This window comes from Heliangelus exortis, chromosome Z (assembly GCF_036169615.1).
Source record: "Heliangelus exortis chromosome Z, bHelExo1.hap1, whole genome shotgun sequence".
Lineage (NCBI taxonomy): Eukaryota > Metazoa > Chordata > Aves > Apodiformes > Trochilidae > Heliangelus > Heliangelus exortis.
Genome location: NC_092454.1, coordinates 51064151 through 51078038, shown reverse-complemented (window position 1 = coordinate 51078038; position 13888 = coordinate 51064151). Strand labels below are relative to the sequence as shown.

Sequence of the window (13888 nt, the reverse complement as noted above, 5' to 3'; positions counted from 1 at the left end):
TAGATTATGAATTGCCACAAGCCTCAGAGATTTAGCTTACATATTCCATAGGTGGTGTACAGCCCATTGCTATTTTCTTAGAGGGGCTTCACAAATGTTCACTTCTAACAGTGAAGTAAAATATGAACACTTAAAAAACCATGAGTACCCAGTTTTTCTTCTCCTTCTAGGAAACTGGTATGGTGCACACACACAGGACAGCAACATATATAAACCAACTATGTCAGAAGCAAGTTCTTTAAAACTTTAAGATCTTTAAGCTTGCTGAAATAATTAATTTTATATTTTATACAGACAAGTACTTTTCTTAAGAAATTTTCAAGTTGCAATTTGGAAAAATGTTCACAATACAGTTTTCTCAGTTGCTCTCAAAACTTTAGTTTCTCCTTTTCTACAGTAACATCCAGATGGCAAAATAAAACTGAAATTCTAACAACCCAACAAGGTCAGTGACTGAACTATAGATGGGTGAATTCTTCACTAGGTGTGGCCTATATTGATCTGTATTATAGTCAAAGTAAGGAGTCTGATATCTCCATTGACTCAGGGTGACAGAAGACAAGCACAGCTATTGAAGTCCAAATAATCCATATCAAAACTGGCATCCTAAACTACAACTAAGAAAAACAGTTTTTCTCACAAATGGGTAGGTAATTTTAAAATGGTGTAATATAACAAAACCAAGATATTTTTAAAGAACGGAGCTCTCTAGCTTCTGGCAGCTAATTTACAGGCTAGGATGCTTGGCTAAACAAAAGATGCCAGACATTCTCCATCAGCATTCCTATTGTCCTTTATTATTTCCATGTATTTCCTCTCCACTAGCTATCGCTTCTGCATTACTGCTATGCTTTCTCTTCAAGGGTTCTGGAGTCTTGATATACAGAATAGAAGGAATCCAAGTTTTGCTTATTTTAAAACTAATTTTACTACTTACTCAAATTCTGTGGCATAATATTTGAAGAAGCCTATTAGCAAATCCCCAAGGCTTGATCCATTTTTTGAGAGGTAAGGAGGAATGGTATATGGAACTTGATGAACAAGATGCAACTGCATATCAGGATCAAAAGATTCCTGTCGAAATAAAACCAGAGTATGTATATAAACACACACAGAGCCTTCATCTAGGTGTATGTATTTTTCACACACACAAAAAAGTTGCCTATCATTTTCTTATTAGAAGTTCATGGACAACGTACAAGCAAAGGACACTACTTCTCTTGTGATCCTCTGTTGGATTCTAGTTACTCACCCTGAACTCAGGTAGACCATCTTCCACAGGAGTTTCCAAGACTATCACTTGCCTTCTGCTTGCTAAAGAATTTTAAAAAGGGAGAATCTCTGCACTAGAGTTGCATTTACATGCTTGTAAAATCCCATGAGAAGAAGCTAAGGTAGACTCTACTGAGCTGGCTGCAGTTGAGGGAGTCCAGGTGAAGCTAACATACTTCTGTGGTACAGAAACAATCAAAAAGGAAGGCCTGACATTTTTTCCCAGAGCAGAGTTAAAATTGCATATGACAACCAGTGGCTCTAATATGAACCTGCATCCCCCCACATAATGAGTTCAAAGACTGCAGCAGTACCTCTTCTAGCCAACCTATCTCAAAGAATAATTTAAAAAAACCAGTTATACAAAAAAGCTTAATACACAGAACACAGAACTTCAGCTGAAGCATGCTTTTTTTTTCTGAGGGAGTGGAGATAGTCAGGTTTACTATAGACAAAACTCACTATGGCTATCTTAGGAAGGAACAAGACTAAAATTAACATGATTTTAGGTTTGCTACGCTGTTTGGGTGTGCACTGCAACCTTCAGGTTCTTCTAAGACACTGTGGTATCAGAGCAGAACATACCTTTTCCTGCTACAGAAACAATGTTTAAAACTTGGTAATGCCAGGATTGTGTTGTGTATTTTGAGGAAAATTAACCCAAGATACACAAGAGCAAGTCTTACATTTAGGTGAAGAAACAAATATATGTAAATTTAGGAACCAACTCAGTCATTACTGCGTCTCCGCTCCCACTCATTTTTTATTTTGAAGAGTAGTATCAGGCATGACTCCAACTGTACTAGAGCATCACTGGAAGCACTGTAATGCATGGCCAGAGCTGGTAGTGCCTCCTCTCAGATAAAGGTGGTTATTGACCAAACCAGGAGGTCTGCAAGGTTTGGGACCCATGTTCTCTTTTGCCACTTCCAACAAAACTTCCTGGAACCTTGTGCAACACCTGCTGTGAAAAAAGGCCATTCTTCCAGCTACAAAAAATTTCAAGTCTTCTCCCACAACACACTGTTGCTTTTAAAACACTATTATTAGTTATCAGATTTCAGAATTCAACGGATTACAACCCAACAGAACACACAAAAACCATGGAGATAAACAGACACAAAAAGTAGATATGCAGCATATAAACATCTAAAAGGGCAACAGCCGTTTCTGTGTTATATACTATATACAGTTTTAACCACAAAGATAATCAAATAGGTACTAGAGTGAAAGTCACTTGCCCTGGTTTGTCCATTCCCAGAAAGTTACAGAAGAGTCCCAACAAATACATTTAGTATTAGCAATACAAAAGCTAACAAGGAAAGAGACACAGGGGGTTAAAAGAGAAATGAGAACAATGGTTGTTGACTTCCAAAAAAATACAAAACAGAAATGCAATAGAATTACTATAAAAGACATCTACTAAGACTAATAAATATTTGGAGGCATCAGCCTTTTTTGAAAAGGAAAACAAGATTTTTTTTTTTTTCATACTTTGTATGTTCAGATGCCCGAGAACTTCTCAATTGCAATTAAAAAATGCTGCAACAGTGAGGCTGGCATATTGAGCATCTAAAAGCTAGACTTGGGGATATAATTTTTCAGAATAATGAAGAAGCTATTTGCTTTACCACTAGGTAGAAGCTTAGTGAAGATTTTGATTTTTCTCATTGATCTTGACCTAAAATAAATTTTGGCTACCTGTTATAGGTTGGTAACAATTCATTACTTTTTGTTAATGCTTGTACATCATTTCAGTAAGAAAAAAAAATCAGTTATACTAATAGCTGAATATATCAAATACAGTTGCAATAAAAATTACAGCAAAAGGGAGAATACATGTATGCCTGTGTGTGTATACTTGCATCCAGAAAAAATGGAAGAGCAAAAGGGTATCAAATACAACTTAATCCAAACATAATCCACACATTTTTTTTCAGTAGGATGTAAGAAGTTAATGAAATAGGAAGTTACAAAACCTTGCAGAGTATTAAAATCACAAATTGATCACTATGACAGAAGCATAGTCCAGATGAAGGGATTTTTTCAGGATACTTAATTTTTCTGTTTTTTCACTAAGCTTGCAACTGATCAAAAGTCATGTGAGCAGCACTGGTAAAACTGAAACACTCCTAAGAAGCAGGAAATATACTACATTCCAAAGATTGGCATCCATGACAGAAGAGATAAAACTTTTACCCTGCATTAGAAGGCAGATTGTGAAATTTTCATCAAGTAATTTGGATTAAAACTCTTCAATTCTGCAACCTAAAATTATGATGTTTAATTTTTCTTTCAAATTCAAATTCAAGTTAAGGAAGATTACAGTTCCAAGTTTTACCATGGATACTAACTACACTTGCCTCACAAGGTCAGGCAAATAAAAGTTTTCCTTACTCACAAGGGTTTTGCCTTCAAAAAATAAATGCATATTATTCAATGCAAGTCTAAAATACTAGTAAAGATGCAAATTACAGTCTATAACAGCTGATCACTAAAATTTCCAACCACATAGCTTAGAGATAATAAATATATTATTTATATATTATTATATATCGTGTCTAAATAATTCACATCTCCACCCATTATAGTGGTTATACCACTATGAAAATGACTTTTGAAAAGACAGGTAATACAAAACAGAATGCCCTACTGAAACTACTTTTCTGCAAGAAGGTGATTTTTTTAATACTAACTAAAACAAACTGCTAATCACATGTTTCTGATACTGTAAGTCAGCTTATTTTTAACTGCTTGTTGCTGATCATCATAAGAAAAAAAAAAAAAAGCATCCTTCAAACTACCTTAGTTTCAAGTAGGCCTCCCCTTAAGTTTTCCCTTCTTAATTTGCAAAAAGGCAAAAAAACCAGCTTATTTTAAAACTAGTCATTAATTTGCTTGCTTTTTCCTTTCCTCATGCCATCTTAAGACATGGAAAAGAAATTCAGGATCTAACTGAGCAACAAATACAAAAGAGCTATCCATTATTTCAAAATACCCCAGAAAATCAGAATTACAAAGCCTTTCTTCCTTTTTTGCTAGATCTCTGATCTTTACCTTGGCTGGCTGATTTCTCAAAGAAACACTAGCATTCAGGAATATGTTCCAAGCTCAAGCTACATAATGCTTACATATATTCTCATTTCACATTACACACTGGAAAGGATCACATGAGTACACATAAAAAAAAATCTTTGTATTTGAGTATTTTTATGCACAGTAAGTTTAACTCTGAGTGTACAGGATTCTTCCTTCAAAAAAGTTCAAGTATCTTAAGGTACCTTGCTATTTTTGGACAGGTATCTATAGACAGACTTCCACACACAGACTTCCACAGTCTTAACTTTTTAACTCATGTTTATATTTTAAAACTGCAACTTCAGGAGTGAAGCAAATGGTGGCCACTAAGGGCCTGACTCCCATGCATGAAGGAGCTACAGTAAGCACTCTCTCATCTTCAGCCCCACCCTTCATAAGATATGACTCCTCATAAAGCCAAGAGAGTAGAAATAAATACATGCCCATGCTAGGGTCCATGAAGTTCAAAATCCAGAGCACTAGGGAAGGCCCACCTCCATGTGCCTCAACAGGTTCTCCAGAGCTCATCTGTAAAATTGTTGACTTGAAGGCAAGTTCTATATAGGTATCAGAAGTGATCAATACATTTTGCGGGCTCCTCTCATCTACCCTATCTGTGGGGGAGGGGGCAGGAAGCCCCAGAAACCAACCTTACATCTAATATAGTCCAGTACTCCCTTTCAGCTTGCAGATGCAAAAACACATCAGCCTGGTGCCAGCTGGAGATTCCTCCATGGCAATAGAATGGACAGGGGGCAGGTCTGGTGGCTTCCCAACCACCCTTCACATCTGCAGCAGGGATATAATAAGTTACAGAATCTGCCTTTTCTTTCTCGTTGAAAGTAAGCACCTCTCTTTTACATGGAACCTACAATTCAAAACATGCAGTTTCCTTCAAGAAGCTGCAGAAAAAGCTGCATATTTGATTTTGAAAAAAAATAGATTGTAAGAAGGGTGGTTTGTTTCAGAATGGGAGAAGCAGTACTTATGTGTAGCATAAGGATGGACACACAGCTTTGACTGGCTGCAACCACAGGAAAAAACATGGTTTCTTTGAATACCAGCATTTGCTTGTGCTTGGTAATTACTACTGCAAGTTACAAGACCAGAATTGTTGTGGTGTATTGCTCATTTTCAATTTCTTTAAGGTATTAGTATTTAGAAATTGTAACTTTCTAAATTTTTAATGACTTATACTCCTAATGGAGATAGTACACCAAAAATGTATTTGCAAATTTATAGGGTAATTAAAAAAAATTACTCTATAGTTTTGATTTGGTTCCATAGTAAGTACGTATAAAAAAATTACCTTTACTAGCAATCCTAGCATATTTAGTCTCTTTTCCAAAGGGAAGATAACTAGCAACAGCTATGTTGAAACATGTTTTCACCCTATTGAAGCAGGGTAGAAAATTTTGTTCTTACAGATGTGACCTAGAAAGATAGTAACCTGCAAGTGATTTACTGCTTTGTCATGACCCAACATAAAACCTTGCATTTAGTACAAATCAATAAATTTTTCAGTCTGTGGAATTATAGTCTTATTTTTGTAATAATTTAAGCCATTAATTTTTGTGTAATGCTCTGAAGTTCTAATTATTAAAATACTACAAACATAAATGTTTTGCATTATTATTACGAAGAAGTAGACGCTACAAAGGAGTAATTATTACAAAGGAGTCAAAAGTTACCAATTCTTAGTTGTTTTCTTTAAATTATATGCTACACAAACCTCAAAATACTACAGCATATGAGCTTTAAGTAAACACTAATTAGCTAGTTTAGCAATTAAAGACCCCCGCCAGAGAGAGCTAAGTGTAAAAGAATTGGAAAAACAGCTTCAAACACTTTTAGACAATAACAATGATGACATTAGAAATTACCCATTACAGTAAAATACTGGAGGAAAAATAAAGACCATAAAGTTTAGCACAGGTATGCCTAAGCAGGCTTAAAAAATAGAAATAAAACTGCAGTGTTATTATGGCTCAAAGCTATATTTGCATCTTGATTTTCCTAATTACCCAAAATGGCTGACACCATGGCATTTTCTCCCTCATGTACAGTGCCATCAAATATTCTCATTTTGGCAATATAGGAAATACATGCAAAAGAAAGAATAGCTTTCTGATGCTACCTGAGTACAATTATCAGCAACAGTAAAAAAAACATACATAGACAGGGTCACCAAACTATGGCAACTACAAAGAACAAAAACATTTTAAAAGTGACAAGAGAGGAGATGTAAAGAGTAAGCATTGAAGAATTTCTCTAAATAAGCTACAGCACAAAACTACGTAGCAGAAGCTCTATGGTCCCCAGAAAAAATATTTAGGAAGGTAGCTTTTATTTCAAGGTAATTTTGCTTACAGTAAGCCTTGCTACTATATTGCTGATTTGGTAGTGGATGACAACATATCAAATCTGGAAATCAAGAGTATGATCTGGACATAACAGCCAAGTCCCAAAAAGATGGTTTCTTGTTGAACTGAAAGCCAATGTTGTTAAGTCTCAAAAGTCTCCTTAGTAAAGGAGACAATTCAATCACTCTCTGTACTCAGAAATGTCAGACAACTCAACAGCTGTGGAAAGGTATGGAATTGTGGAACACAATAGGATGGAAAAAACATTACTTAATGTATTTTTAAGTAAGAATCAGAAAGTTACAGATAATACAGGGTTATTTTTCAGGCCAGCATAAAGAGAAATAGGTGAGCAGCTCTTATTAGCATTCGTTTTCCACAGTGTGTGAAATATTCTCACACATCACAAGCTTTTTTCACTAAATAAATGATCAAAAGCAGCAAAGAATCTTTTCCACGCTAATGTATAGTATCAATGACCAGCCCCAGTGTTTAACTTTATCCATTAGAGATATTTAAGAATTCATATATTTTTAAATAAGAAGCTTTACAAACATATATGATGTAGTAAATTTGTAAGAAACACTTACTGGGTAATTTTTTTGGAGGGATGGAAGGATGGGTTCAGGTAGGGCTATAAAAAAAAAAAGTTTAAAGTTGCTGTGATTCATGCATTTCACAGGAAACAATATAACATCAGCTACACCAAAGGGTTGGACTGAAATTTCATTTTAAAAACATCTATCAAGAACTTAACTTGTATGCACTTTGTAAAGTAAAACTTATTAATCAAATCCTTATAACTCCATCTTGTATATAGAAGTATAAGGATTTAATTCAGGTAAGGGCAACTGCTACTAAGATACTACTACTTGCAGAGGATATGAAAAATTCTACAGCAGCTGGACGTGACTTGTAAAATTAATTTTAATTCATAGCTATAAGAAACTCATCTAGATTCCCAAGGGGGAAAAAAACCAGATCTTAAGCTAATTTTTTTTTCTGCATCTAATAACGTATGATTCTACTACAGCATAGGAAGTCTCTAGATACTGCAAAAGTGCACATTCTTGAGCTGCAAAGTATTACACACTAAGTCTCCAAATGTAACTTAGTGATGAAATGCCTAATACAATTACGTAGGCATTGCTAGCAAAATCACCATAAAATACATAAAATCTTAATGCTGTTAGCTGCTCTACTAAATGTCAAACAAGTTATAAAGATTATGCAGACATCAACAATACTAACAAAGACAAAATGAACTAAACAGCTGTAACTTTAATGAGAATCATGGATGGGGAGAGCATCTATTGCACAATACAAACAAGATAAAAACTTCTCCCAAGTTAGGTGGTCCTACATACAGACAAAAAAATCCAAAGGCATTAAGATCCCACTCAAGCCTTAGAGCAGATACAGAAAGAACTGTTGGAGAATTCCTCATACTAAAAAGCCTTAACATTGTGTCTTCAGCATGTTTTTGGTTATTTTTCAGCAACTGGTTTACATCATTCACTAGGGAGATTGATAATTAAGCTGAGCACACAGGACTTTGACTTGGAACTTAATTCACCCTTAGACAAGGTGTCACAGGGAATGAGATGTTAGAGAATACTCAAAATATACTTGGGGAACCTTCAAAGACTATCCTGTATTACCTAGCAGAACTGCTAAGAATATTTTTATTCTTTTTGTGGGTGTTTAGAAATATGCAAGAACATCTTATTTTTTCAAGATCTTGGATAACTTCCATTTCTCTGCCACACTAAAATAAAAGGCAATAATCTGAGCAATACAAGCAATCAAGTTATTTTATCTGGGTCTGTATGCTATACTAAGATGGAGTTAAGGGGAAAAATTACCACTTACCACTTGAGTTTTTGTTTTCTTACTGTACAAGACAGTAAGACCTGTTATCTGGAGAGAATTTCACATACAACACACTGATGTACCTACAAAATAAACTCAAGCCACACTAAACACAGGTCCAAAGAGATCCATGCAAATATAGAAATTTATTAAGTAGTAGTTATTTGCCCAATGAAGACAGGGACACTATTTACTGAAAGAGACAGCTTCTGTTTTTAATTTTCCTCTCCCAAGTAACATCAACAAAAACTCTGTCAAAGGAAGTAAAAATCTGTATGAATATAACTTCAGAATCTAAACAGCTGGTACTAGATACATGTCCAGACCCACACTTCAATGTTTTTTAGCAGAAAAGACCAATTAATAGGCTTCTCTTTGGTGTGAGGCCTGCTGATCCACCTCAGGAAGCCTTGGCAGCTGCCACAGATGACTACAGCAAATGCCCTCATGATTGCAGAGGTGTTACTTCCTTGTAACTCATACTCTCTTCCCTTTTGTGTGTTAATTTTATGAACAGCTCAGTAATTAGCTGCTCACTACTGCAACAAAGCACCTAATAGAGGTCTCTAAAGTAACTGTAAAACAATGAAAATAAAAAGATGCAGAGGGTAACTTTCCAAGGTCTGTTTCCGTTTAAACTAAATGCTATCAAGTGCTTATCAAGTCACTGTTGTCACTTATCTAGTGACTAGATGGGTCATGTATCATATACTTTTCTGTCTCTCCTTACTGTGCTTCACCTTTGCATAGCAATCTTCAAATCCAGTAGCTCCCTGTATATTCAATCTTGTATCTAATAATTTGACATTTTAAAGTCACCATTTCACCTCTTCCAATCAACTATTTTTGTCTGACACTAATTTTTTTGTGCTGCATATTAAGGATCTACACTGAAGTACTGAGACACCTACAGTATATTTAAAAGCAGTGAAAATAGACTTGGCCACATATTCTTTTCTTTCCATAGAAACCAAGAATCTATGGAATTCCACTATACTGGATATAGAGAAAAGAACAGTCTCCGTATAGCAGAGCCTACACCCCACTGGCTTCACAGCTGCTACCTAAACAACAAGCACTTAGTATGAGTATCAAAGAATTCACAGTACCCCAACCAACTGGATCCCAAATACACAAGATACCCTCGTAGGCCCTCTACTACAGATACTGTTTAGCTAAAATAAATTGACTCAACTACCATAAAAAGCTTTCCTCCCAAGTACAGACTAGGTATAGCATGACCTTAAAATTAATAAAGAGTTGCCTACCAACTCTACACCAGGTATTTACATTTCAGGCCAAGCAAGCTGCTGGAGGAGCTAAACATTGTTTCTACCTGATAGTAATAAAATTAATAACGTCTTACAACCGACAAAGAAGAAATGTCTAGAATGAGAGCCTATGCAATTTGTTCACAGATATGATAGCAAAATGTTAAGAACCAGCTGTCATTAAAATAATACAAACAAGAATGATCAGCATGTCACAAAAAATTAAAACAAATGTGTAGAACAAATAGAAGGAACCAAATACAGAGTCCACACATGAACTGACAGGAATTCAGAAAATACTTCTACAGGCATGTTACCCCACAGGATGTAAAAGCACTTCCTTGTCTTCCTTTCTGTAGACACTTGCAATAAAGAACCAAGACACTCATACTGAGCTAAATAATTTCTTAAACAATAATCCATACAGAACTTCAGTGTTTCAACACACTGAAGTCACAACAAAAGACACTACCAATGGCAGTCAAATACCCAAACTTCTAATAGTTTTTGACACCTGTCACCTTATATAAGACGGTACTTAGTGGGGAAAAAAAAAAATCTAACCACAGGGTAGCATGATCTTGTATATGTGTTCCCCATATTACAACCCTCAGACAGCAGAAGACAGAAAAATGACCCCACAATATCTGTCATCTCTTTGAGTTTTCTTGGAAGCTCCCAAGTAAATAAAACAAAATTAAAAAGAACAACAAATAAACACACACCACTGAATTTGTTATGCTTAGGTTTTTTCCCTTTGTTAAAAGGCAGACTTTTGCTAACTAGTGCTTGAGTTTATTTCATAGTTACACAGTGTCCTGGGGGCACAGTGAATTGTTCAAAGTTTTAAAAACCTTTTTAATGTTGGTGATTCTGTCTCCAGAGAAGAGGTCCTCTTGTTGACGAAAAATGCAGCATTAAGGAAACATAGTAGATCCACTTTATTTTAAGGTTTTTCTGTGTGGAAGATAAGTCTTACTGGTGTTTAATTTTATTAGAGGAAAACTATGCAAATGTGAACTTGTAAGGGACAGTTTCAACATGCAAGAAAAAATACTTACTCTGTAAATAGTGCAAAACCATCAATACAAGACTATAGCTGCTTAAAGTACCACGACTGGCATCATTGATGTCGTGAAACCTTGCCCACTTCTTAATAACAAGTACTAATGGACGAACTCGACTTTCCACTGTAAGTAAAATAAGTAAATCTCAAAAAAAGCACATTTAACAAGGCAGCAATCAATCAACACTTTTTCCTACTTCATCAACATAATACTCACATTTTAAGGCCACCTTTTGCAATCATTTTATAAAATTTACTTAGCTGTTCTGCAGCTACTATACAGCTATAAAAAATGAAAAATATTTGCATTTGAAAACTGTCTTTTGGTAGCAAGATCCACAGACACATTACAAGGGGTACATCAGGTAAATTGCAGAAAAGACAAAAGTGGATATATGAGTCAATGCTGCAGTGTCACATTATACTTTTAAGTTCTCTTCAGTTCATTTTACTAATTTTCCTGGATAAACTCAGACAGCAGAAACCACATCTGATTGTTAATTTTTTAATTTAGGTTTATATAAACTTAGAAAGCAGGGAAAAGAATTCTCCTGGTTGGAGGACAGAGTTCATTCTTAAGATTTTCTTAGGATCCATGAAAACAGTAACCTCTGGAAACAAGCATTAAAATGGAATTTGCCTTGTCATCAATAGATTTCGATGTAAATGAGATGTTAGATTCAGTAACTCACTAACTCAAGACACATGTTTTTTGTGAGGAAAGGTATAAATAGTCCTACTCTGAGCATGATCTCCTGAATATCAGGGAATATAAAAAGCCTTCTTATTAAGGAAGTCACATGACATAGGCAGAGGTTTGCACCTTGCAGCATACTTATTTGCAGAAATGCTGAACCTGATCATCAGCTCGTCAAGTGCCTTATGATGGCCTTACAATGCCTTGTATGTTCTTGAGTTTATTTTAACTGGACAACATTCCAAAAAGTTTTGTATTCTGCATATCAGGACAGGAATATATTAATTTGTGATCACTTAATCAAAGAAAACAGACGTTCTGCAACAGATCCAGCTGAGGTACTCTCTGCCATTCTGAAAATCCTGTCAGGCGTATGATTTTCTCATCACTTGTTCACACATGCCTGAAAGTCATAGTCTATTTCTCATCATGAATGTTTTTCATCTGGAAGACCTCTTAGAAACAACAAATTTCCTATCACTAGTCACTTCATTGTCAACTGAAAAAAACATGACTATTAGCACACTAACTGCAAGAATTACTGTACATATGAAAGTGCATTAACAGGATTATTCCATGACAGAAAAATGCAAATAGGCTCAAATTCCAAATGAAAATCTTTTGTATATATGTTTGTCACAGTAGCAAAGTTCTCTTTTTGGATCTTTCCCTGAAAAAGGTTTTCTATTGGAGATATAGAACAAAGTTAGTATGCAACATGACCAGTAAACTTTTCCTGATACTCTTTCATCATCAAGCTGCCCCTTCAAGAAAATATACAATAATATACAATATACAACAATATATAATAATTGTCATTTGTTTAAACATCCAGCTTCCACTAATTGAAAAATACCTACTATCAATCGCAGATTTAATTGCAGACATGGCACCTTCAGCAAGCAACAGATAAGACAGGTTTCAGTTTCTAGCTTTGTTTAATCTACCTACATATGCTGTGGACATTCCGCTCCATTTTTCCATATCATCACTGATGTTTCCCACAGTACTTATGCACCATTACAGAAGGGCTGATTTTAAATAAGACATATGAGTATGCACAGAAAAAATTCAGTATTTTTTTATCATGCTCACTGAAATAATTCAGTCTGTTGTTTGCCTGAGCATCTAATTCATTCTAATAGGATAAAGTGACCCATACATCTTCCAGATGAGAGGTAATCTGGCCATGACAAGTTGTAAGGCTATCATACTAATGTGAGTATGGAACACTGAAACTACCCTGACTGAAATATTAGTAAAAATTAACCAGTAAAGGTAACTTCTACTGGTAATTTCCTATCCTAAATAGAAAGAAATTTGCAAGAACTGAAGAAGGTGGTAATAGAAGAACCATAAATGGCTCAGAAGTATTAGCCTGAAGTCCACTTCTAATGTATTTACCTGTCACATGACATTGTGTTGCTAAGCAGGAAAGCCTTAGTTTAGCACTAAGAGTACTGTTCATATCACTTGCCCTTCAGAAGTATGTTTCACAATTTTGCACTAAAATGCAAAATCCTGAGGAGACAAAACAGTTTTGTTTTGGGGTTTCTACAAAAACTGAAGTAGTATTTTGGATTTCCTGAAGAAAGACTCTGTAAGAGCATCCAGACACACCTAGTTATCATCCACACATGCCTGTCAGTGGTGGTAAGGAAATAAATGGAACCAGAGCTTACGCCACTAGATCATCATTTGTATCTGTAGATTCTGTAGATCTCATGATCTATAGAACAGTGAAGCAGCATTCCTTGATGCAGTTATGTGGACCTTAATAACAAAGAACCTATTATGTTCTGAATATTATAATATTAAATTAAAAACATACCTAGCTAATATATCAGTTTTCTCCATAACCTTAGAACAAGCAACAGGAAGTTCTCGTGCAGCTCACTGGTCTATTATATATATAATAAATTGATATATTTAGCTGAATTTTAATAGCCTCTCAATACTAAAGCATAAATTTAAAAAACAAAGTTCATCAAAATAAGAAGATACATTAAAAGCATACCATATGCATAGGTTCTCAGAAGGAATGTATTTCTTATTCCTACAGTATTGTTTACATTCAAGTCAAACTCCACATCACTGTTGGGAAAGAGAAAAGAAAAAGAATCAAGCATTCAGTTTCAGAATACTTATTTCCTACTTAATGACAGAGGTGGAGAAATGTAACTTCAAGATAATACTCTAGAAACTTTCTTCAAACAGAGTTTTGATGCTATGATTTCTACTCTGGTTTTGTTTGTAGTACCCAAGGAGC

General features: G+C 35.1%; 1 protein-coding gene across 11 annotated transcripts in view; it reads right to left on the bottom strand.

Moving 5' to 3' along the window:
• TENT2 (terminal nucleotidyltransferase 2) overlaps nt 1-13888 on the bottom strand; it is a 46778-nt gene that overhangs the window by 15874 nt on the left and 17016 nt on the right. For all 11 annotated transcript variants that reach the window (XM_071732241.1, XM_071732240.1, XM_071732246.1 and 8 more), the window contains 4 exons: nt 13637-13713; nt 10918-11046; nt 7304-7347; nt 938-1074 (listed from right to left, as the gene is read on the bottom strand). In XM_071732241.1, the coding sequence (XP_071588342.1) occupies nt 938-1074; nt 7304-7347; nt 10918-11046; nt 13637-13713 (387 nt within the window). The remainder of the gene's footprint in view (nt 1-937; nt 1075-7303; nt 7348-10917; nt 11047-13636; nt 13714-13888) is intronic.